Source organism: Fusarium redolens (assembly GCF_020744475.1).
Source record: "Fusarium redolens strain MPI-CAGE-AT-0023 chromosome Unknown BKA55scaffold_5, whole genome shotgun sequence".
Taxonomy (NCBI): Eukaryota; Fungi; Ascomycota; class Sordariomycetes; order Hypocreales; family Nectriaceae; genus Fusarium; species Fusarium redolens.
In genome coordinates this window covers 1,903,008-1,926,244 of record NW_025763668.1, presented here as the reverse complement: position 1 = coordinate 1,926,244, position 23,237 = coordinate 1,903,008, and the positions used below count along the sequence as shown (strand labels likewise).

The following is a 23,237-nucleotide window of genomic DNA, read 5'->3' as shown; positions in this document are numbered from 1 at the left end:
GAAAGGGCTTGGTTTCATGGTATCGGGATGAATCACGAAGGTTGAATGGATGATCGACGAAAGGATTGAAGAATGAAAGGATGGAAATGAATTGCTCAGTAGCTACATGAGAAGAGCGCTATATATACTGAATCAACGATGGGTTGGTGCAACAGACGGTGCAAGCCTGATGTATCTCGAGTCCTCCGTATCAACACCAAACATAACCGCCTCTGCCCCATCACTTCTCGTCTTGGACTTATCCCACGGTCTATAACCGCCCAACTCATTATCCCACCACGGTCCTCTAACAGCATGCGCAATAGCAAGGAACGACGCCGGTAGTTGAGGAAGATGCTTCATCCTATTCCGAATGATATCGATAACCGAGACAGATACCGACAAGAACAGCATGACTGTTACAGCGATGAGAATACTACAGCGCACGATGTACACTGATTCTGTGATATGGGAGAGAGTAGGAACAGATGAAGTGCCGAAGTATCCAGCGGTACTGATCGATACGATTGCGTGCGCCATGTTTCCAAAGAAGTGACCAAAGTCCTCCGCCGTAGGAATCGCGTAAAGAGCATCGAGGGTGTCGTCAACGATGCTGATTTGGTTGCGGAAGATGTACCAAGGGATAGCAGACATGTACACGCCCAGCGCATCAAGGGCATTTGTATCAAGAGCGGTCTGGTTGGACCCTGGGGCTTCGGTGCAGGATGTCATTATCGTGCCGTTGAAGGTACACGAGCCGACGAGCCATCTGATGGAGGGCGTGCATTTCGTGCGAGATATCCAGTCTCCTCCGTCTGTTTGCACCAAACTCTTGTCGTTGCCTCTGTTCCGCAGGGCTGTCTCGTTGATATTGGGGATGGACTTGGTAGCTGAGAGGAAGTACGTCGTGCCTGAAGTGGGGATCTTGTTTGTGCCGTGAACTGAGGCGTTACTCCAGAGTCTGATCCGTTGCGAGCCTTGAGAGAGCAGTTCGATGCTCTCCACGCTGTCGTCAGGGAGCGTGAAGTTGTAAATCGTGTTGCCGTCCTCTTTGTAAGACGTGTAGTTCACCTCAGTAGCTGCCTCACATTGAGCCGTCCAGTTGAAAAAGACCAAACCATCGTAAGTCGTGTTTGTTGCAAAAGTGAGGTTATGCGTCGGCACAGGTCCCAAGACGCCAGAGTCAACATTCGCCAACGCATTCTGCGAAACAAGACTCCCCACAAACGTAAACACCGCCTGAGACAAAAAAGTATCATTCTTCGAAAGCGAAGGATGAAACTCCAAGTCCGGACTCGCTCCCATAGCAGTCGACAGCGCCGTGACATTACTCCCCACTGTATCCCGCGCGATCGGAAACCCCACAACACCCCAGCCCTCCTTATAATGCCCATACGGCCCAACAGTAAGCGAGAGTGTCCCAACCGGCACAAGCAACGTTCTGGTAATGATCAAAAAGGTATGCATGACTCCATACCACCACGAATACTTCATAACAGCCGGTAGTGTCAACAGCGTAACGCCCTCCGCAATATCATCCAGATCCCTAATCGCAACAGGTTGCTGCGTTGTAAGCGCAAATAAATGCAATCTCCGAAAATCAAAGACGACGAACTGAACCAGTACAGCTGCTGGCGCGAGGAGTGCTGAGAGAGCTATACCAGAGTATAACTGATCGACTGGTACAGAATCACCTGTTCTGAAGACTCGACGCTTTGAAGCATCGTTATCGAGCAGTGCCCCGGTGTAGGACCATGCTACGCAGAATATGGCACCGACTAGGTATATGCCAAGAGTTATGACATACCATTTCAGCCAACTATCGAGTTTGTATAGTCTTTTAAAGTCTGTTGGTTGGGAGATTGGTGAGTCGGTTGTTAGACCGGGGTTTTTGTCGTCGACTCGGTCTTCTTTGTCGAGGGAGGAGTACACCGCCGGTGTAGCCATGATGCTTGGTAGCTAACTGGTGATTTAGAGGGGGAAATGGGGAATGGGATGGGGAAGAAAAAGTCGGTCGGAGGTGGAGGTTGGCATAAGACAAGACGCGGTGGACGGACACGGACACGGACATGGAATGGACTACGGAGATTGTGGGGTCGGTGTAAGCAAATTTAACTTGAAACTGGCAATTGATCGCTGGTCCTATGAAATGAAGTATAAACATGTCTAGCACTTACTCTGTGAAAAAGATAGTGAATTGTATTAGGCAGAATATTATAGGGCTGCAGCAATGAAAGAGCACGAGTTTGTTTTGGTCTTTGTGTGAGGTTGACAACCCAATCACAGGTTTCAAACTTGAGATGCAGGATGGGATATTAACAGCAAACATAAAAAACAGCGAAATCTGTAGTAGCCTAAGCGTATTTATTGCGTTTGTTTGTTGGCTTGCATAACAGCATAAACAGAAATCAAGGGACTAGAGATGTTGTTCTGAGTAATGTGTAGTGATTAAGCTTCCTGCAGATAACACATCTATGTAGCTCACAATTTCAACATTGAAAGATATTGTTTAAAGGGAGATAATCATATGATGTATTCTAGTATGTACGAGAAGCTACTCCACTCGAGCCGTCCATGTATGTCATTGAAGTTGAGACGCACTGGTCGATACCTTACTGAGGAACATTGCGGATATCAACCATGAGGTGTCCATTGCCCCAAGCAGGGTTCTGTCCTCGAACCTTGCCATCGGCTCGTGTGCAGCGACTGAAAAGTATTAGTTAAAGAATATTTATACACTTGAAAGAAGACTTACTCCATGACAAGTCCAGCACCTCGAGCAACATCACGGCTAAATACGAGATTAGCAAAAGCCTTCTATATACAGCATCAGTTTTCAGGCGCCAACTCACCAAGGAGAAGAAGAAGTTTGGTCACTGTTAAGTCCAACAGCAAGACCAGTGATCTGAGTGTTTCCACGTCTGCAGAAAGACTGGCCGGAGACACCGGCTACACAAGCTTGATCACCGAGGCTGGCAAGGTAGTTGATGCACTCAACTGCTTCGTTGACCTGTCAAACAGTCAGCAACTTAGTTCAGGTTGAAGAAGTTAAATAAGGGGGTGAGACGCACGTTGGCCAAGGTGTTTCCTGGGAGGTTGTCCATGCAGCTGGTGTCATCGCGGGCCTCAAGAGGCTGAGGAGCTGCGAGGGCCGGGGAGGCAGCGGTGAGGAGGAGAGTGAAGGAGGTGATGAAGTTGACCATTTTGACGGTTGAAGAATGAGAATAGAGTTGGAGTGTGAGTTGAAGTTGTAAGTTGTGATCTGATGAACAAAAGACAACATATCGATGGAAACCCTCCCTTTATACTACTCCCCATCACCGAAACTCTATCTTCTTCATCCGCCCCCAACTCACCGTGCCACTCAAAGTCTTCACCGTTAATAGTAACATTGAGTCTGTGAGATTCAACCCGAGGCTATATCGAAGGACGATGCTAAAAATGGTATATCCGGAAGAGCCATTCAGAGATCGTCAGTGAGAAACGGGTTGGAAGTACAGGGGACCCCCCATGGTTGGCTTTGGGCGGTATGCTGACAACGCATGGATTTATGCTGGATGTGGCAGGAGGTCACACAGAATCGGAATTCCGTTCTGCGGCAAAAATTCTGAATTTCAATGCAAATTTCATTATAGTTTTTCTAAATTCAGACCGGGAACTAGTCAGGATATATTGCCAAACCTGTTTATGAGGTTGACAGCTAACTAGACTTTTCAAAATAATGTAAACAGGTGTGACTATTCCCGCGTTATAACCGTTTCAGCCAAACAAGCGCAGTGGCATTAACCACAGCCCTATCTTGTCAAGTGAAGATCCCTCGGGTCGCTCGGCGTGTAATTGGTAGGCGGATAAAAAGAACCCCTGCATTAAACACTCAGAAAGTCTTCCCTTGCTAGCCTTCTCGGGATAGTTACCTTACTCAGCCCCCAGAGGCTTAGCCTCAACATATATGCCGAGAACTTTTGAGGTCTTCTGTTGGCATATGACTCTGCGGTCAGCTTTGCTCAGGCACGCGGGAATAAGAAGGATTAGAGATTGAGGGCATCTGCCGATGCGGTGAGGTTGATATTGAGGTGAGAGCGGGGTTACAGCAAGAAGTCAAATGCAGCGAGCAACTTGGATCTACACCTTACACGATATGCAGGTTTCAACCGGTAGCATGAATAGCCTGCACAGGAATCCATATGAACTTGATTCTGAACCCCATCAAGCCTCTTGAAAAACCTCACAACAGCCTCAAACTAATCTCAGCGAGGCTATCGCTGGCTAAAGGATTGAAAATTGTCTCCTCCGGCTTCCGACTCATTGTCCTTTGCTTTGAGGCTGAGTCCTGCCACGAAGATACACGATCCTTAGGGATCAAGTTGCATCAACCAGTCGCAATCGAGTCACAGGATATGGTTTCCCGAAAGTTAAAATCTAGTGACGGAGAATATTTCACCAAAAGTGTCCGCAAACTCCGGGCTGTCGGGGATTTCCTAATCGAGCTTGCTATACACATTTCTCTTCAATACTACGCTTACTACAGCAGTCACATACTGACGCAGGAAGATCGTCTTCGGACTACGGTACTTGGCCTTAACCTCCCTTCTTCCATTTCTTCTCTTCTCTTGTCTGAGTTGTCATGATGTCATGACTCTGAGTAACGATATCCCATCGATCGATTTCCATGGTTATTATCATATATCCTTCAAAGCAGTATTCCCCTAGTCCACACACACTGCCAAAAAACTGAAAGTATCTTTGTATTAAGAACTATATGGCTCTGAACATCATGAAATACCACGGGTTTCGCCTTCAGCCAAGATCATAAGTGCCGATAATATCCTCAAAGAAGTGAAACATGCAGTACAGACTCTCCACCCCCACGAACCCTCTACGAATTGGCTTCATCCCGCACGTTTGACAGCATCAGGGTGGAACCAAGCTTCGGGCCGTTCGAAATCGTGATGTTCTCATTTCATGCACTCAACCTGAAACTGCAGTGGAATTGCTCATTTCTCGACGAGTTTGTGCTGCAGCATAACGGTCAAGAAGTTGTGCCACCCCGGCTTGTATAAAATGGCTTCATGTGCGGGGTTGTCGACTGCCACAAACGCTTTTGACTGCAGACCGGATGATATGACCATCACGGACAGGTCGTACTGGGCTTGGGAATGGAAATTGGTGTGTTTTGTTGGTTCTGAAGGTATTGTGGTGGGAGAAGACAGATATATCAAGACTGTTTTCCCCAGCTCTTCTCGTATGTCTAGCTCAGAAAGTTCCAAGACGATATTTATTGCACCATTTTCACACTCTTGAAAGTACATCAAAATCTTATAAAATGGCTTCATACTACCCAGAAGGCGAATGCTACTTCGTTAGAACCTCTCTAAGATATGGTCCCCACTGGTTCGCAGACAACAGAAATCTGTTCTATAGAACCGTTCTTCTCGAGTACTACTGGAACGGATGGCCAGCGACTGGCGTGACGCAAAGATCCCATACAAGGTCACGCTGGCAGCATGGCACACCATCGGGAATTGGAGGCACGCGCTTCGGGGACTGGGACAGATTCTGGGTGGGTGAGAGCAGACACAAGTCTACGTCGGATATGCTCAGAATCCATAGCCATCCCAACAGCCTCAACTGGAATGAATGTCGGGATCACCAGAGAGGAGGCCCCAGAAAGTTCATCCTTCGTCCGGTGGAAATCCAGAACCGCGATACCCAGTGGCTGTGGATTGATGCTACTATCCCCCTGAGAGCTATTTACTTCCCCGTCGCGTTTAATACAGACCAAGCCTTCCCTCACCTGTGCACCTATGTCGTTATAGACTTTAGACACAGAGCGCAGCTTCAGATGTTCAGTAATACCGGGGTCTCTAGGACATTGACTCTTAACTCCCATAACGGCCTTGGCTGGCATGATGGCCTTACTTGGGGTTTCAACATACCGGATATCATTGCCTATCTTTCCATCCCACACAAGCTACGCAATCCAGAATACGGGCTGTTCAGATCCAAGCAGCGGGGACAAGAGCTGGTTGTGTGGGCAAATTCCACGGCAGTCTGGAGATCTTCTGTTGCGGTAACAAACCATCCGGATTTCTTCCGCGAGATGGATTTCGCCAGAATTCTCAGCGCCACCTTTGGCGTCGAAGTCGGATGGAGACCATACCAGCACAACCCCTTCCTTAGGGACATTCTCGTTCGTCTCACTCAACTAGGCCTGGGCTTCATCCCGGGCGTCGGTCCCATCCTGTCCGTTGCTTTCGGAATAGGAGTTCAACTGCTCACAGATCCCGACTCGTTCGGCAGAGACAATATTCTTGATCTCACCTTTGCTGTTCTGGAGGCTGTGATTGACTCAGGCAAGAGATCTCAGAAGTTTATCGCACCAGATTGGCTTGCCCAGTGTCCGTGTGGCGGTCAGCAACGGGGTGTACCGTTGACGGAGGAGCAGAGAGAGGCTCGCAAGAAATTGGGTGAGGAGATCAACAACCGTCTGACTGCGGAATTGAATGCTCAGCCTGTCATACGGTCTCTTGAGGATCAGGAAAAGCTTCTCACTGGGCGTGCTGAGGAAGTTCAAGATGAGGCTACAGAGATGACCCAGGACGCGGCGCCGGGAGAGGAAGCAGAGGAGAAGCAGGGGACCGAGGAGCCAGAAAAGAAGGACGGGAACGAGGAAGCTGGCGAGTAACATGATTAAAAATTACGACCATAGTCACTTTTACTTGTAAGTCTCGGTGGGCGATGGGGAAATTATTCACTCCTTCATGTTTCCGTTTCGGGACGGTATTTTGTAATTGTAGTTTGGGAAATTGTCATCGCTGAAGGAACAGAGGTTGAAGCAGGAGTGAAGACCCCAAGGAGCTTCAAGCGACCTGAAGATTGCTAGGAGATTGGCAAACATTGAGCTGCTAGACTAGTTTGTTGTACGGTCACTGAAGGAAGATACTATTTAGGGTTGAGTTATCTATTACAACCTGTCTTGAGAAAGAAGCCCTAGTGATGTTGCCGTACTGTGCTTTAAGTTTTAAGTAACCGCTCAATGTACTGAATATTCTCTTTGTTGCCGGATTAATAATAATCGTAAGGATGAGAGACAGGACAACTGTATCAAAGCCTTTTATGTTGAAGACACCTTCACAAGCAGAATAAAAACTCTTTTCTCGTCAGGTTCTATTACATAATCTCCCTCAAAACTCCTCCAAACTGTTTAAGTTTCTATAGCCTCTCCTTCAACATCTAACAGCCAAGTCCAATCCTCCCAGTCCTATCATAAGACTTTTAAATGTTGGCCTTAATTCGGTTTCCTCTACCCCAGAACCTCGTTAAGATCAACGTATAATATAGGGGAATCGGAATTCCTTGCCGGGGATCAGTAGCTTCAACTCGGGAAACCGCCACGACGCCTTCGGTCTTGGTTCCTCGATGGAATAGCCAAGGATAGATCGTGATACAAAGCTCTCTGAGATGTGGAACCGTGTTGAGAATCTGAGTGATGAGTCCTGAATGCCACTCATCCTGTTGATCATCAGTGGGAAAACAGGCTGGCCACTTGTTTAGCTCAGAAGTGCGCTCTTCGCGGTTCAACTGCTCGGCGCGCCGGTCAAACGGGTCCCAATCGTATTCTTTAGTCATCAAGTCCTTTTGGAGTGCGAACGAGAAACGTCGTAATCGTGGCATCGCCTTCAGCTGCATAGCAAGCTCCTCACACCATTCATCCTGTTAAGCTCATATTAGCAATGCAAATGAGAAAGCTTGAGGACTCCCACGAGAAAAGGCAGACCTGGTGCCTTTCTGAAACAGCCAAAGTGCCTCGTGAACTCAGAAATACAGAGCTGATCAAGAACGAGCGACTCCAGGTTCGGAAAGTCACGATCAAATGCAATCAGGACGTCTCTCTTCATGCAAGCGAGGGTTCGTGATTCACTAGAGAAGCGAGATACATCAGCCTTCAAACCCTTGATGGAGGGAAATGTTGATTTCAGGGCGAGAAGATGATTCCTTGCGGAGCCGCGAGGAAGCTGGACTACCTGGACAGTGTTGGGGGCAAATTGATTCACGATAGCAGTGAAAATCGGCAAGTTCCTGCGACCAGAAAACACGACTGTCTTGGGGCCACTCCACTGCGGCGTGTTGCCCAACGCCTCGGTCATGGCAAGCTCCAACAGAGATCTACGTGCCCCCGAGCGGTGTTCGACGCCAAACTTAAAGGTTATCACATCGATTGATGATAGTTTGGAAACGAATTCACTAATGACCGCGATTCTGTCTGCCGAAAGGTGCGAGTCGGTACGTTCCTCGAAGGGACTGGTCCAATGGAAGCAGATAGTAACAAATCTAAGGCGCAACAACGGTCAGGAAATGTAAGATTCAGATTTTTCGAATACTTACTTTAGAGCGGAGAGAATAAGCATCATGAAGTCTCTGAATTCGCCGTGAAGCAAAGATCTCATTTCGCAAACCAGCTTTCTCAAGGTGCCAGAGAATTTGAGCTTTTTGAAGAGCTGAGGCAAGAAGACCGATCGAAGATGCTTGGAAACAAAAGTAGCGATTTGGAAATCACCTTCGCGAAGGTGTGATCCGATCATACGAAGGACTTCGGTCGGCATCTTTTCCAGAACACTCAAAGATGTGGGCGTAGGAGGATCGTCCATCATGGCGGCAACACGTTCTTCTCGTTGTTCGGGTTCCATGGCTGCAAGGAGGGCGATATTCAGCTGTTAGGCAAGACAGAAAAGAAGCATGAAGAATACGGGACCGAATGCGCGATGGATTTGAAGAAAACAGAAAACAGAAAACAAAGAAAAATGTGGAGGTTTGATGAGAGAATCTGGTGGTCAAGGCAATGGTGCATAAGGAAGAAAGGAACTTGGCACTGGCAGTGGCAGTGCCAGAGACACTGATCCTGAGTTCACCGAATTCAAGGCGTGACTGTTGAAGCCTGGGACAAGAAGGAGACAAGGATTCTTCTTCCACATATGAGATTTATTTAACTTGTTGGGACATGAAGATCAAAGTGCTCAATACGCAGGCTTAACGACCTATGCCCACTCCGTGTTTCCTTGACACAGCAGGCCACGCTTCTTACGTGTCGTTCACCAACATCACTGAGAAGTAATTTTTCCTTCGTTCATTTCAAGCCATGAAACTACTTGCTGGCCATAAGGTTAGATTTTAGGCTGCAACGCGGGTGATTGGGACAAGGTATCTTTTTTTCACAATATAAGCTTCTAACTAAAAGCTTCTACGATGACTAATAATTGTTTTTGTCAAGGAAATCTCGCTGAACAGGTAGTTCGTATCTTCATCTATTGTTTTGGTTGGGATGAATACCAGTGTCGAAAAAACTAGAATGTGAAACTTATGTCCTACAAGCATGGCTTGTGTGATGAGAAAGCATCAATTCATAATAAGCACAGTGTTTCATACAAAGCCATGGATTCAATGTGATATTGAACATCCAGTATCTGCTTGTGAGGCCGATTTTCTCGGCTCACAAGCCACATTTGTTGATATTCCATCTCAACTCCAGACTCCTGCCAGATTTCATCGAAGCCCTCTGAGCTATATATGATCCATTCCGTACACACCAAATTCTTTCCGCTGTATTGTCACACATACATAAAGCGTGAATCTGTAAAATCTCAGTGTCTGCTTACAGGGTGCAAAAATTCCACTCTTGAGCTCCATCTCAACATGTCCCCTTTCAACTTAAAACATCCACCTAGTTTTAGCCATCCAAAACAGTCGGGAATAAGTAGTTCTCAGAGTGATCATCGAAAGACTCTTGAGACATCTTCCATACGCCGTCCGTGAATGTTGCTCGGTAGAACATAGGATACCGAGATGTAATGCAAACCTCCTCGAGACTTTTTGCATGGGCGGCAAAATAGGTAATCAACAATCTGTATACGCCTTCAAGCCCTTGAGCTTCGAAGGGCAGCAGAGCTTTGTTCCTGAGTCTGGCTAATAGTTGCGTCGTAAGCGCATTGATAGCATGGTCACCAAATCGCACTGCACTCAGAGTGAATGCAAATCGACGTAGCCGCGGCATATTATAGAGTGTTGACGCGATACTGTCAATGATTCGTAACTCCAAGACGTGTTAGTAACTGTGATAGGAGGTCAAATTACAACGAAGGAATACTTACCAATCGATCCCGATTTGAATCACCACCGAATGTCGTAGCAGTTGGGTCATGAGTCTTTTCACAAAGAATCAGTGACTCGAGCCGAGTAAAGTATCTGCTGATGCTGTCCATAAGCCTATCATTCAGGCTTAGAACAACTCCATGACCAGTGTTGAAGAATCCACCGTCATCGAAAAATTGTCTATCCAGGCGCAGTGAAGTGAGATCGGCACCGTTACGTATTAGTTCGCCGTAGTGTTCTTTTGAAGATCCAGGAGGGGAAGAAATTCCATTGAGGGTCCCTGGTTCGAACATTCGGATGATTTTGCCCATCGTCGATTCTTCGATGTATGTTTTGAAATAGAGATGCTTAGGATCTGGCCAGTCTGGGCCCTTTCGAATGAACTTGTGAAATTTGTATTCTTCTTTCTGGTTCGGGAGCCAGATCTTGAAAACCACGCCGTGGAGTTTGGGTGTGTCCACCAAAAACTGCCCAATTGGTATGGCTTTGATTTCATAGGCTAGAATCCAAGTGTTCATCTGACTGATGGTGTCAAAACTATGAACGTTGCATGTCACATATCTGTAACGAAAGTTAGCGGAGAATTCCAAGCGTCATGGTAGTGGAGGACACTCGCCTCGTATGACGGTGGACTAGATCACGGAACGGATCTGTCTTGTTGGCAAAGTAGGCGTGAAGGTGGTTTGTCAGTTGCTCCATATTGCCAGAGAACTTGAGTTTCTTGCAGAGTCGGGGAAGAAAGAGATCGCGGAACCGCTTTGATGCCAGGGTCCATTCCTTGATCTCATGATCAGACAAGTTGGCCCCGATCATGCACAGGATCTCTGTTGGCATGGTCGCCAGTGCTGGTGTTGTGCGTGATCCCGCCATGGTTGAGTTGCTCTGAAGGCACCAACCGCTTGGTGGAGTTGGCAGAGTATCAAGAGAAAAAGAAGAGAGTGTGCATGTGATCAATTTTTGCTCAGAGACAAGAGCGTTGGACGCAAAGAAGGCAAACGCCTTTGATCCTACAGGTGGAGGTGTAAGAGATGGGTTTCAGTGAATGCGGTGTTGCTTTTGTTGTGAGGCAAAAGGAAGAAAAACAAAAACGGGAGCAAACCATGAGAGGGAGAGGTGGATGAGTGAAATAAAACCGAGCCTTGAGGTTTGTTTGCTACAGTAGACTGGTCACCGTTAAGCCAGTGAATCATCAACAACGCCAGGCACTGCCAGAAAATGAAAGTAGGTACCCGCCCGAGGCTTCACAAATCGCATAAAACAAGATATGCAGGAATTATTTCTAGCAGTAAGGCTTTATCCTGCATTAAGCCAATCAAACGTATTCAGCAACTCAAATCTAAAGTTCAACCTCCCCGCCAAACCACAACTGAACTGATCTAATGATCCAACGTCACTCATCGGATCCATATTGTTGAGATGATAATCCAACACACGCTGTATCACAATCTTACAGCTCGCGCAGAGATCCCCATTTGGTGCTGATGGATGAACCCAGTCTAGGAAACCTACCAGCAAGCTAAGTTGTTGAACAATACTCGATCGACTTAGGCGGCTGTCCTTGGGGTGTTTGCCCTGAAATGTTGGACTGAGGAGTTCGAGGCAGAGGATTCCACCACCTGGTACTGCAAAAGCCATCAACTACACGAGGTGTCAGAGGGTTCCAATGGTACGTGGGACCAAGAACCTACCAGCCACTCCATATCACGCCGAATATCACGGAACCGATCCTTATGCATCCAGAACATTAGAGTAAGCGTTATCATCTCATACGAAACCAAAAGAACATCCCCTTCATCTGGACATCCATACTGCACCAGCAGCCTTTCCAGTAAGAACATGTTCTGTAGGTGTGTCAACCGGATGAATATCCTCAGAGACACGACATTTGTCTCAACGGGAGGGTCAGAAAGGTCTTTGTCATACGACCGTATTTCTCCTCGAGGAAGAGGAAGATCGGTAGGGTCATCGGGATCATAGACTAGGCACTTGGGAAGTTCGGCAATAACATTTAGTTGGCGTTGTTTGAGATGTCTGGAAGGGTTAGTCACCATTGACCATGTGGTAGGGTTAATGGTTACCTTATAGTTTCAACGGTTGCGATAGACCCAGAACCAAGACTGATATCAATGATCTCATTGAGTATCACAGCCATTAGATACCCAGCTCGACAAATGCTCGAAGGATACACGCCTCCGTGCACATTCCAACCAAGATGATCAAGTTCACCTACAGCTCGTTCAAGCGCGGCACCACCAGCGAGAAGGTCGTCATCACTCAAGTCCAGAGGCGGCGGCGTCGAGCAAAACCGCGGATTAAGCAGCGGCGGCCTCCCCGTGAAAGCAACAATGGCTTTATCAAGATTGTATACGCGACCGAAGAGACGTCGTTTATGCTCTGAACTCAACGATGGTTTGTATGGTTCCGTGAGCTTCTCGGCGTGAACTCCGAGGTAAGTCATCACGGAAACGGCGTCTGCAAAAGAACCCCAGCAAACCAGACCTGTCACGTTCTGTCAGTGTTTGAACAAAGCACGACAACCAGGGTACAACTTACTGGCATCCCCGACAATCATCGACTCCATGATCGCCTTTTGGAACAGAAGATCCAATATGATGACATTAGCCAACGTGAAGTGCCGAGCCAAGTTGATGCTGTGTCTTAAGAACGCCAGAACCGGCTTATTCGCCGTACCACTCTCCAAGATATGAAACTGATTCTGCTCTATCGGCTCTAATGACCCAGGAATACGTCTCAACACACTCCAGAGTAGTCCTATCGACTCCCATCGCAGATTTGGTCCACAAAGCTGGCCTATCCACTCTTGCGAACTGGTATCGATGTCTTGAAATGGCTGTGCTGTATTATTGCAAATTTGCTGCGCGATGAGCTCAAGATTGATCTTCCGCCGGTCCAGCTTGGCCCCGAATGTTGCTTCCAATGAGGTGATGACAGCTGGAACGGTCAGATTCGACCATAGTCTGTTTTCATTCTTTGTTCCTTGCGCAATCATGTGTTCGTAGGAAGGACCAAAAACACAGCCGAGAAGTGCGAGACATGACTGTCTTATTGAAGGTGGAAGCTCCTGAAAGCTTATTGTCTTGTTTGACTGGGAGCACGGGGTAGAAGCTTCCTGCGAGTCAAGGTCAGATGTGTCGAGTTGTGAAAGGCAGTTCTTGGCTTCTTCGAAGATCTCATTGTGTCCTGCTCGACCAAAGAAAGGTGGCGTAGGGACCGGCGTTTCCATGAGCTCTTTCTTTTCCAAGCTTGATAAGATAATACTCCCGAAAAGGGAACCCCGTTTTATTATGGAGGAGTCTGAAGACGGTTTTGCCCAAGACTTGGAATGTTTCTGGTGGTCTGTTTTCGCTATTTAGGTATTTGGAATTCGATGTATCATTGAGTAGTTTTTGAGCTCGTTTAACTTGTACATGGGCTGATTCGATGACAAATACACTCAGGAAAGAGTGAGGTTGCCGATATGATGAGTATCAAATGCTGACGCGGGGCGACGTTGGGTCCTGCAACACGTCACTTGCATTTACACGTTATATTGGCTTACTGAGTTCCACTGCCAAGCCCCTTACCCCTGCACCATTGCTGGACCTCTTCTGACTCAAACCCCAGCAAGGCAGTATTTCCTTCATCATTCCTGGACTCAATATCTGCTCCCATCTCTAGTAGATACTCAGCAGTTGTGTAATCACCTATCCGAACCACTTGCACCAGAGCCGTATGGCCTTCAGAGTTGCGCGCCTCCAGATCTGCACCGAAGTGTAACAAGATCGTGATACATGCTTTGACCCTAGCACTCAAAGATTCATCGCTATCAACATCGATTGCTTTGATTCCTTCTTTCACAAACTGCTGCCATTCAATGATGCCGCTTCGTGGAGCTTCAGAAAATTCTGTCATGTTCACCTCGTTGGCGCAGTGCAATGCCGTCTCTCCATCGGCGCGATTTGTCAAATTTGGAAGGGCTCCATAGGTCAGCAACAGCAGGACGAGAATCGGCTCCCGCAAGAATACGGCGATGTGCAGTGGTGGCAAGTAGGTGTAAACGTTGGGATTAGCGCCAAGATTGAGCAAGGCTATGATTGAGTCATAGTTCTGAACGGACACTGCGAGTTCGAGGGGTGAGCTGGGAGCAACATAATCACTCTCCTCGTCTAGCATACCGATGGTATACTTCCCGCTTATCAAGGCTTGGACTGCTTCATTTCCAGACGTCTCTCCAGATACCTCTTCAACTGCTTTGCAGAGGAGCGACAACATGGCGAAATTTCCATTTACGGGACTGTTCTTGAGGCTGCTACGGGTTCCAGTCATGACAGCAGATGTGAAAAGCTCTTGATCTGCAAGAGGCTTGATATCAGCTCCAAGGGAGATGAGCAGCTGTGCGCAGTCGACACTTCCCGTTTCAACAGCCAGCTCGATTGGTGTGACGCCATGATCAGACTTCGTGTCAGGTTGCATCTTGAACCCCTGGACCAGTTCTGGCAAGTGTTAATGCGAGACAAGCAGAATATCAAAGCATGCTTGCCTTGTATGATTTCATCACGACAATAGTCCGCTGCGACGTGTAATAGCGTGAAACCGTCTTTCTTTCCACCCAAGAGCCTCATGTCTGACTTCAAGGCTGCGACAAGCTCATCCATGTTGTTATTGACTACAAGAGAGAACAGCTCATCCTCTGCCGCACCGTCGAAAGCGAGGTTATAGATTGTTCTTTCATCCATATACGACTTGACGAATGAGTACAGCAGTGCATGGTGAAGTAGGTCGCCCGGAATGCGTTCCAAGGCACCTTGAAACGATTCCCTCTTGACGTCAGAGAGATGGTGCCGGAGAGGGGAGAAGATATCGCAAATAGCAGTTTGTAGCCAGTCAGACTTCTGCTCGGCTGTCACCGAGTCATCGAAGCCATCAAGAAGACCATGGCAGAGTACTTGAATTTGAGCAGCGTCAGAGCCTGCATGAGCTGCCAGTACTTCATAATCCCGCGCCTTCTCAGGACTCGGATGGCAGCCGAACCCTCGGCCGTGGCAGTTTGAGAGAACAAGTGCCAGATCAGCAGCTTCTTGACTGCTATTAATGGCAGATGAGTATCTCTGCTCAAAGTCCTGGAGAAGTAGGGACTGAACTGCTGTCGGGATTTGGCCTAGTCTGAAGGCATCGAACTGAGCCGCGAGATATTAGCCATATTTATCCAGGGTTAGGGATTAATCGGCCTTGTTTACCTTACTAAACTGGCGCTGAGGGATGCCTTGAGCCATGCTGGAAACGATTTTGGGTCTGAGGACAGACGATCGAGTCACATCAACAGCATTCAAGTTTGCATCCTAACTCCGTAAGCCTGACAGCCCAATTGGCGCCATAATGTTACATACCTTCCGTCCATGCGTCTGCGGCATGAGTATCTCACTCAGCCTACGAGAATTAGCGAAGTCTCATCAACATTCGTCGTGATAGGTCCGCCATCTACCGCTGAGGCTGTTTGAAGGCCAAATATATTTGACCCATCCTTATATTGCGTTCATTGGGTTGCCGGCGCAGTAGTTCTGTTATTGCAGCCCATATCTGAAACCACAACAGGTCTTGAGGTTGGTGATGGGCTGCATACAGGTTTTCAACTAACGGAACTGGGATCTACAGTATTATCAGCTGGGTGTTGATAGATCTTGGGAATAATGTTGCCTACTGCATGGAGACTTGGAGCGTACGAGAGAATCTTGTCGTATAGGAACATGGTGGGTTCTTTTTCCAGCTTCCACCTTTGAACTTCCACAGCTTCCGTGTCTTCTTCCGTCACACTTCCGTACGGCAGTGTAGAAAAGAGCGAGTACGACATTACCAGCCCGAAAGAGTAAAGGTCCCGAGTTATGGTATCTCGGAAACCGCGCAGTTCTTCTGGGGCATTTGGCATGCATTCCTGAAGATAGTCAGAACACGAATCCTAAACAGATCATGGTATTTGACAACAATGTGGACATACCGGGGCATTCCAGTATAGAGTTCCGCCAATTTTGAACTTAGTATCAGTAAAGGGACTGCAGAATCCAAAGTCAGACAGTTTCGCCACTAAACGGTCTTTCGTCCGGAATAAGAGGATATTGTCAGGTTTCAAGTCTCCGTGCACGATTTTCATGGCATGTAACATAGTAACTCCCTCAGCAATGTCGGTAAGCAGATCAAACATCACTTGCTGCTCCTTGAGGCTGAGAGGATATCGAGACCTTTTCACCAAGTCTCTCAACTGCGGTGTCGTTGGATCTGCCAGTTCAACGATCATTGCGGGTCGATAACTACTGATGCCCTCATCACAAGTGACAGCATCCCAGCTTACTCCCAGGAGGTCAACGAAGCTCGGATGGGCTTTGCACCAGGGATGGTTCATCACTCTCAGTTCTCTGAGAAGCGATTTGAGTAGGTCGGAGTATTCCTGAGAGTGAGTCTCGTCTTGGGACTGGCCGAGGGCGATTCCGAGATTGACTCTTTTAACAGCGACAACTCTGTTCTTTGACTTCCAGAGGTATTTGAAGACGGTCATGGTTGTACCGGAACCTATGGAAGCGCCATCTTTGAGGTCTTGTAGGTCATCGGCTTCGACAATTGGTAAGCCAGTCGCATGGAGTTGCTGGGCGAATGTTGTGAAGTCTTCAATTGGGCCAGGGTCTGGCGTCCTTGCAGTTACTTGAGCAAGAGCCAGTTCGGCAAAGTCAGCAACTGGGTCGGAATCCCAACCTGGATGACTGAAAGTGAACGAAGAATTATATTGAAAGACGGACGACATATTCCAACTTGCTGGGTTCGATCTATGAATGTTGAGATTTGGAAAGAAAGTCCATCTCAAATGAGGCTCCGACGAAATGCGGAAGTGGTGGTACTTCACATGCATGTCAGCTCGAACCTGACGTATCAAGTCCCTTCTTTCAACCCATTAATCAGCAAATGCGTTGTCCGTGAGGCTGAAGATTGATACAGCTGAATAGGTAACCAGCTCTAACTCTTCTCTTTTTGAAAAAACACCAAATAAAATCCTTCTCAAAATGGAAGTTCTTGGTGCAATTGTCGGTTGCACTTCCCTAGCCCTTGATATCTTCAACTTCGCGACAGCCGAGCTTGAGGGACGTGGCACAGACACCGTGGTTCTCTCACTGAAGCACGATGTAGCTCTTCTGCGCGACTTTGCACGCATCTTTAACGCTGCAGCTCAATCTAAACAGATCCCCCAAACGGACAAGTTTCTCTTAAACGAGATATGTCTTGCACTCCAGCCCAGCCTTGCTCGCATCCACTCCACCATAGTTCGTCGCAAGATGGCAGCGCTTACAGCATCACCTGCAAGGAAGGCTGTCGATAAAGTTCATGGGTTCCTGTACGGAAAGGCTGAGTTGCAAGGTATAAGCAATGACCTATTTCATTGGACTGAACGATATCATGTTCGATTCGGTCTGCTTCCTGTTCCTCTGCAAACTCGACTGCTTGCGCAAGAGGTCGACGAGAACTCGCCCGGTGACATACAGGCACTACGTGAGACATACATGCGTTTGACTACTCGGAGTCAGAGTGCTATTGGAGATGGACTACAGAAGACAGAGCAAATGATCACACTTCGCCCAGGGAAAGCATCTTCGCGTATGTTCGCGACTATGAATCAAAAGACGGTCATAGTCGAGTTCAAAGCACACAAAGTCACTCTTGCAGGAAACGATCTGAAAGAATTTGAAGCAGATGTGGCATCCCTGGCAAAACTGCTCAGTGGAACTGATCCACTCCTTTGCAGGACTCTCAAAGGAGAAGGATACTTTCATCAACAAGCCCGCAGTGCTTTCGCTTTTATCTATCAACTTCCTCGGACAGTGGAAGTGGCAGACGACATGACGAGTCCATCAACGCTTCTCGATCTCATCAAGTCAACTCGACCAGTGGCCAACAAGCCGGGGCAGGTCGAGCTGATTCCAGCCAAACATGCGCTTGAACAGCGCTTTGAGCTTGCGAGGAAGATCACGTCTGCTGTTATGTATGTTCATGTGACGCAGTACGTGCATAAATCAATCCGAACATCCAATATCGTCATATTTCCCAAGAAGGGGTCGTCAGCAGCGAATACAGACCAATTCCCCAAAGTTCTTGGTGAGCCTTTTCTATGTGGATTTGAAACAGCCCGGCATGACAAGGCAACAAGCGATCAACAAGGTGATGCACACTGGCTTTTCAACATCTACCGGCATCCAAAGCGTCAGGGTATACATCCGCAAGAACGGTATACAATGAATCATGATCTGTACAGCCTCGGCGTTGTACTGCTTGAATTGGGACTATGGAGGCCGTTAACATCCATGGGACTCAAAGACCCGAAAGGTGTTAGTGGGAGTGTGAAAGATCATCTGAAGAAGCTGGCCATGTCAGGGTTGCCAGTTGTGATGGGAACGAAGTATCGTGATGTTGTCTTGTTTTGCCTGGACATTGACGGTGATGGTCAGATTAGTAACTCGACTGCTGTAGAACAGGTCCTGAAGAAGATTGAGGAGCTGGCTATCGGTATGCAATAAACCAATACGATCCTTGATAGCCTAATTTCACTTCACACCGATATCAACAAACAGTACATTTAAGCTTAAAAACTCTAACCTATATTAATTTCTGGACCGGAAATACGGGACAACATCAGAATGAAACCTCCGATCTCTTACATGTGGATACCCATGACCTCAGACGACGTGTAATTTTATGCCTGCAGCTCGTTGCGAGAAAAGCGATGAAACCGAGGAATGCGAGCTGTTTTAGCTTGACGGGCCAATCGGGCTTTTCGGGAATGCGAGCTTATCAATTTTTATCTACGCGTCGTTAGCCGTGCTGACGATGCCAAGATTTACGCGTTTAGAACGAGATTGAGCTTGATTGATATCTTTCTTTCTATGCCCGTACAAGCTCAACTTTGATGATTATCTAGAGTCAAATCATCATGTTTGCTGATAATATAAGTTACGCTAATATGATGTCTGATAGCATCATCTTGATATGAAAGAAGAGTCATGGATTGAAGGATCAAACGCCAAGACATGGATTTGCACCTCGCTTATTCCACTGCCTTGGCTCTCCAACTGCGCCCTGTGATTAAATCCACATTTTCATTCCTCCCCGTAAATATCTGCGGAATATTCTCCATGGTTTGGCCCCACGGAGGACGTGCTCCAGAAATCGCCATGTTTTTATATCTGACTCGCCCTCCGTGATAACAGAACAAAGTGGTTCTCTCAAACTTCATCCCCAGATCGTGGGTGAAAGACCAACCGCCGTCAAGATGTCATACAACGGTACAAACTATCCGCCGCCAACCTATGAAACCTGCTCCGATGGAATCTCCGAACGATGCCCCGCTGAGCTCTCTCTGTACGGCGATACATTCACGTTAGGCGCCTGTATTTTCTTCGTCGTAGCCCACGCGCTGGCCCTTATACCCCAACTATACTTCGGTATTAAAGCGCGAACATGGTCATATACACTATGGCTTGCGATCGGAACGATATTCGAACTCATCGGCTACAGCGGTCGTATCGTCATGAGTTCAAACCCCTGGGTCTACAACGCTTTCGTTATCCAACTCGTTCTTCTCATTCTCGGTCCAACGCTAGTCGCCGCTGCTATCTCGATCACTTTCAAACATCTTGTTCTATGGTATGGTCGGGAGTACAGTTTTATCAAACCTGTTCTATATCCTTGGGTCTTCGTCGGCACGGATTTCTTCTCTATTGTTATCCAAGCTGCCGGTGGTGGTGTTTCGTCAGCTGCCACTAACGGAGACAACAACGATCAGGGCATGCTTGATGTAGGATCTGGTCTTCTTGTTGCTGGTGTTGTCTTCCAGATGGCTAATATGATCTTCTGTGGTGGTCTGATGATGATTTATATCTGGAGAAGACACAAGGCTATCAAGAATGGTGCTGCTGTCAGGGCTAGTGATGAGACTGCTACGGAGAGTGAATCATCTACCAATGGAAACGTCAAAGTTATCAGAGCAAGTGATAAGAAGACCAAGATCTTTGTCTATGCTCTGACAGTTGCTTATATTGCCATTATCATCCGTTGCATTTATCGGTAAGCCCCCTTAAGATCTAGCTTTAGACTTGATACTAACACTCCCTAGTATTCCTGAGATGCAGATGGGCTGGGGCAGTACCCTTATGCAAAACGAGACAACATTCTTGATTCTTGACGGAGCCATGATCCTCATCGCCGTATGGACTTTGACGATATTCCATCCTTACTTCTTCTTCCCTTTCCTTGGCAAGAAGCATAAGAAGGAGATGGATGCTGAGAAGTCTCGAGAGGGTGGTCAAGATGCTACTGTAATGGAAGAGAATGCTGCTCAACGATGAGCAATTGCACTTTTGATGGCTAAAGTCTTTGGGAGCGCACTTATGTAAGATGGAATAGATGTTATACCTTAGCGCAGGACAGATGTGTTTTCTTCTTTTTTTTTTCTTGGGGAGGGGGGGGGGGACATATATAATTTGACGGTTATAGCAACTTCATTTGGCATCCCTTATTTGTCCTTTGCCATTTTCTCCTAGTTCTTCCTAGTTCGAGTCGACGTACGATAAGCTTTACGAACATCGCCTCATTCATGTTTTAGACCACTCGGTGCGCTGAACGCAAGTGACAAAGGGAATGTATTAAGTTAACTTAGCATCAGGACTATTCCCTCCAAGCTAAACAGTCCTCTCCGTACCCCATCTCCTTTTCAGCTCCCAAGCTGCCAGGCACAGGGCTCCCATCACCCAGAAATATCTCAAAACCCTATGACACGACCAACTCCCTACCGGCACCAAGCTCACGGGACCAGTAGTAGACGATGCCGGTAAGGATTCCTGGCTTCAAACGGTCGAGAGATCAATGTTAACCTTGTTCTTGAAAGCCCACTTCTTGTACTTGGCAACGGTAGACTCAGCCGTGGCAGCACGCTGGTCAGCCACGGAAGCATCTGAGAGCGCCTTGCTCTTCTCGCCGATGAGCTCGTTGATCCTCTTCTCCTGCTTGGTAGCATCCTCTTCAAGATCAGCAATTCTCGCGAGCGCTGCCTCAAGCTCCCTTCGGAGATCCTTGACGGTTCCCTCGAGGTTCTTCTTGTCAGACTCGAGTTGGATGTTCTTATCCGTGAGGGTCTTGTTCTCGGTAATCTTGACGGTAAGCTCGGCCTTGAGGTTGGCGATGGTAGTCTCGAGGGTGATGATCTGAGCTTGGAGGCTGAGAATAGTTGCCTGGAGCTTATCATTCTCGGCCTTGAGTGCAGTCTTCTCCTTGGTGAGATCAGCGACCTTGCCTTGCTCAGTCGTTAGCTCTTGTTGGGTCTTCTGCAGGAGCTTGGCGGCCTCGGCATCCTTGAGCGCATCGTTAGCGATGCACTCTTTGAGTCTGGCGACCTCCTTTTGCAGCTCTTCAATGTCCTTCATGGCTTTGTCGAGAGCATCCTGCAAGTTCTTGACCTTGGATCTAGCGCCGTCGCGGTCAAGGATAAGGTCATCCCTCGTCTTGGTCAGGTTCACGATTTCGGCCTTCAAGCCGTTGATCAACTCAAGCGCCTTGTGGTAATCCGCATCAAGGGCAGTGAAGTGCTACATGCCTTGTCAACATGTCTCTAGCGTATTGGCCTCTGTCTTGACTTACATCCTGAGCATACTTTGCCAAGTAGCCGCATTGGTCAACGAAAGCAGCGGTATGAGCGAGAGTCTCAAGAAGACCCTTAGGGAATGACAGAGGGCAAAGAAGACGGGGGAGGGAAGCCTGGGCCTGAGGCAGACGAAGCTCACACTGGCCCTTGGTCACGGTGGTATCAGGAGGGTTGAGATCACTATAAACATGTTAGCAAGGTATGAAACCTCCAAAGTGCAACATACTGAGAATGGATTTGACGCTCGATGATAGCAGAGCGAACCATGTCACCAACATCCTCACTGTGACCTCCCTCCTTGACCCAAACATCAAGTTGGTCTTTGTTACCATCCCAGGTACAGCTGATGTCATAGTATGAACGGTAGGTGAACTTGAACGAGGTTTTTCCGTCACCTGACACAGATGTCTGCGTCGCACTACGGAACGAAGGGTCCTTTGTCTTCCCATTGGAAGCCTTAGTCCACTGCCACGTAGACAAGATAGGCTTGCCCTCTCCAAACCCATCAGGCACGATAAAGATAGCAGGCTCGTCACTGGCAAAGTTGAGCCACTTGAACTTGCCAGTCCAGATACGAGTAGTGCCAGTAAGCTCCTGGTCAGACTTCCACTCGCGCTTCAGGGAGAGGGGAGAGCTAACACCGTTCTGGGGGTTTCTCATAACAACGCTGAGCTCCTCATAGCCGCGCTTGGTAGTGATGGTGAAGTTGTACCAAGAACCCTTGAGGAAGAACGTGACGTCAGAAGCCTCGGTCTGAGTGACGGAGTCAACGGTGAGAGTCATGAACCAGTTCTTCTTCTTGTTGCCTTGTGCATCGACTGTCCATTGGGAGAAGAGGTAAACGCTGTCTCCAACGCGGACTGGGCCGGATGGGAGGACGATGACAAAGGTCTCATCCTGGGCGTAGTGGTACCAGTTGAGCTTTCCTTGGTAGACGAACATGATGAAGTAGAAGATCTGGCTCTAGACGAGAATATGTATGAGATGAGTGAGTGATGATGATACTGGAAGAGAACCAACACTCGACGATGGGCGACTCCGTCTTTATACCTAGGCCTATTGCTTTCTATTCCATACCACAAGCTTCTCTTCGACCGATCGTACTATCCCCAAGACACCGTAATGTTGATTTTGATCACATATTCTCTACTGGAATGCATAATCGAGGCATGTTGCAAGCTGAGGTCACTTCCATAGCCAATTGCCGTCGCATACATCGATAGATTGCTGCATGTTTTTACTAGTTTGAGCTGCGGCTTAGCTAGCGGTCAATGCTGCGAGTTACAGCCCTTCTTTGGCAAGACATGGTCGATGTATTAGGAGAAGATTTTCATCTGAGCTGCAGCTGAGCTGAACCCTTGTTTATGACAGCGTTAGCTTAGTGGTCAGCTACGCCACAAAAATGCTTTCCAGAGATTAGTGTCTCTATCGTACTTCAACA

General features: G+C 47.7%; 9 protein-coding genes across 9 annotated transcripts; 3 read left to right on the top strand and 6 right to left on the bottom strand.

The window, feature by feature from the left end:
* Positions 1 to 132: 132 nt before the first annotated feature.
* On the bottom strand, positions 133 to 2,013 carry BKA55DRAFT_736292 (uncharacterized protein; the record flags this gene model as incomplete). Its single annotated transcript, XM_046201331.1, has 1 exon — positions 133 to 2,013. The coding sequence occupies exon 1, from the start codon at positions 1,924 to 1,926 to the stop codon at positions 133 to 135; it is 1,794 nt and encodes a 597-aa protein (XP_046052270.1). The 5' UTR covers positions 1,927 to 2,013.
* A 480-nt stretch (positions 2,014 to 2,493) lies between these two features.
* BKA55DRAFT_736291 (uncharacterized protein) lies at positions 2,494 to 3,457 on the bottom strand. Its single transcript, XM_046201330.1, has 4 exons — positions 3,051 to 3,457; positions 2,832 to 2,989; positions 2,735 to 2,770; positions 2,494 to 2,685 (listed from the first exon to the last, which is right to left on the bottom strand). The coding sequence occupies exons 1-4, from the start codon at positions 3,180 to 3,182 to the stop codon at positions 2,592 to 2,594; spliced, it is 420 nt and encodes a 139-aa protein (XP_046052269.1). The 5' UTR covers positions 3,183 to 3,457; the 3' UTR covers positions 2,494 to 2,591.
* Positions 3,458 to 5,302: 1,845 nt separating this feature from the next.
* On the top strand, positions 5,303 to 6,664 carry BKA55DRAFT_537253 (uncharacterized protein; the record flags this gene model as incomplete). The annotated part of the gene is made up of 1 exon (XM_046189889.1): positions 5,303 to 6,664. One exon carries the CDS (start codon positions 5,303 to 5,305, stop codon positions 6,662 to 6,664), a length of 1,362 nt encoding a protein of 453 aa, XP_046052268.1.
* Positions 6,665 to 7,254: 590 nt separating this feature from the next.
* BKA55DRAFT_592276 (uncharacterized protein) lies at positions 7,255 to 10,995 on the bottom strand (the record flags this gene model as incomplete). The annotated part of the gene is made up of 7 exons (XM_046195369.1): positions 7,255 to 7,692; positions 7,743 to 8,280; positions 8,365 to 8,582; positions 9,595 to 9,651; positions 9,719 to 10,066; positions 10,125 to 10,686; positions 10,742 to 10,995. 7 exons carry the CDS (start codon positions 10,993 to 10,995, stop codon positions 7,255 to 7,257), a joined length of 2,415 nt encoding a protein of 804 aa, XP_046052267.1.
* Positions 10,996 to 11,418: 423 nt separating this feature from the next.
* BKA55DRAFT_506818 (uncharacterized protein) lies at positions 11,419 to 13,369 on the bottom strand (the record flags this gene model as incomplete). Its single annotated transcript, XM_046187297.1, has 4 exons — positions 11,419 to 11,763; positions 11,814 to 12,156; positions 12,204 to 12,624; positions 12,679 to 13,369. The coding sequence occupies 4 exons, from the start codon at positions 13,367 to 13,369 to the stop codon at positions 11,419 to 11,421; spliced, it is 1,800 nt and encodes a 599-aa protein (XP_046052266.1).
* Positions 13,370 to 13,680: 311 nt separating this feature from the next.
* Positions 13,681 to 16,995, bottom strand: BKA55DRAFT_736287 (kinase-like domain-containing protein; the record flags this gene model as incomplete). The annotated part of the gene is made up of 7 exons (XM_046201329.1): positions 16,118 to 16,995; positions 15,824 to 16,054; positions 15,608 to 15,771; positions 15,513 to 15,552; positions 15,363 to 15,464; positions 14,684 to 15,302; positions 13,681 to 14,618 (listed from the first exon to the last, which is right to left on the bottom strand). The coding sequence occupies exons 1-7, from the start codon at positions 16,913 to 16,915 to the stop codon at positions 13,681 to 13,683; spliced, it is 2,892 nt and encodes a 963-aa protein (XP_046052265.1). The 5' UTR covers positions 16,916 to 16,995.
* A 72-nt stretch (positions 16,996 to 17,067) lies between these two features.
* On the top strand, positions 17,068 to 18,786 carry BKA55DRAFT_562752 (uncharacterized protein). Its single transcript, XM_046192328.1, has one exon. The coding sequence runs from the start codon at positions 17,172 to 17,174 to the stop codon at positions 18,675 to 18,677; it is 1,506 nt and encodes a 501-aa protein (XP_046052264.1). The 5' UTR covers positions 17,068 to 17,171; the 3' UTR covers positions 18,678 to 18,786.
* Positions 18,787 to 19,429: 643 nt separating this feature from the next.
* Positions 19,430 to 20,504, top strand: BKA55DRAFT_505468 (RTA1 like protein-domain-containing protein; the record flags this gene model as incomplete). Its single annotated transcript, XM_046187192.1, has 2 exons — positions 19,430 to 20,223; positions 20,273 to 20,504. The coding sequence occupies 2 exons, from the start codon at positions 19,430 to 19,432 to the stop codon at positions 20,502 to 20,504; spliced, it is 1,026 nt and encodes a 341-aa protein (XP_046052263.1).
* A 108-nt stretch (positions 20,505 to 20,612) lies between these two features.
* Positions 20,613 to 23,096, bottom strand: BKA55DRAFT_610736 (uncharacterized protein). Its single transcript, XM_046196653.1, has 3 exons — positions 22,023 to 23,096; positions 21,793 to 21,976; positions 20,613 to 21,740 (listed from the first exon to the last, which is right to left on the bottom strand). Exons 1-3 carry the CDS (start codon positions 22,736 to 22,738, stop codon positions 21,003 to 21,005), a joined length of 1,638 nt encoding a protein of 545 aa, XP_046052262.1. The 5' UTR covers positions 22,739 to 23,096; the 3' UTR covers positions 20,613 to 21,002.
* Positions 23,097 to 23,237: the final 141 nt, after the last annotated feature.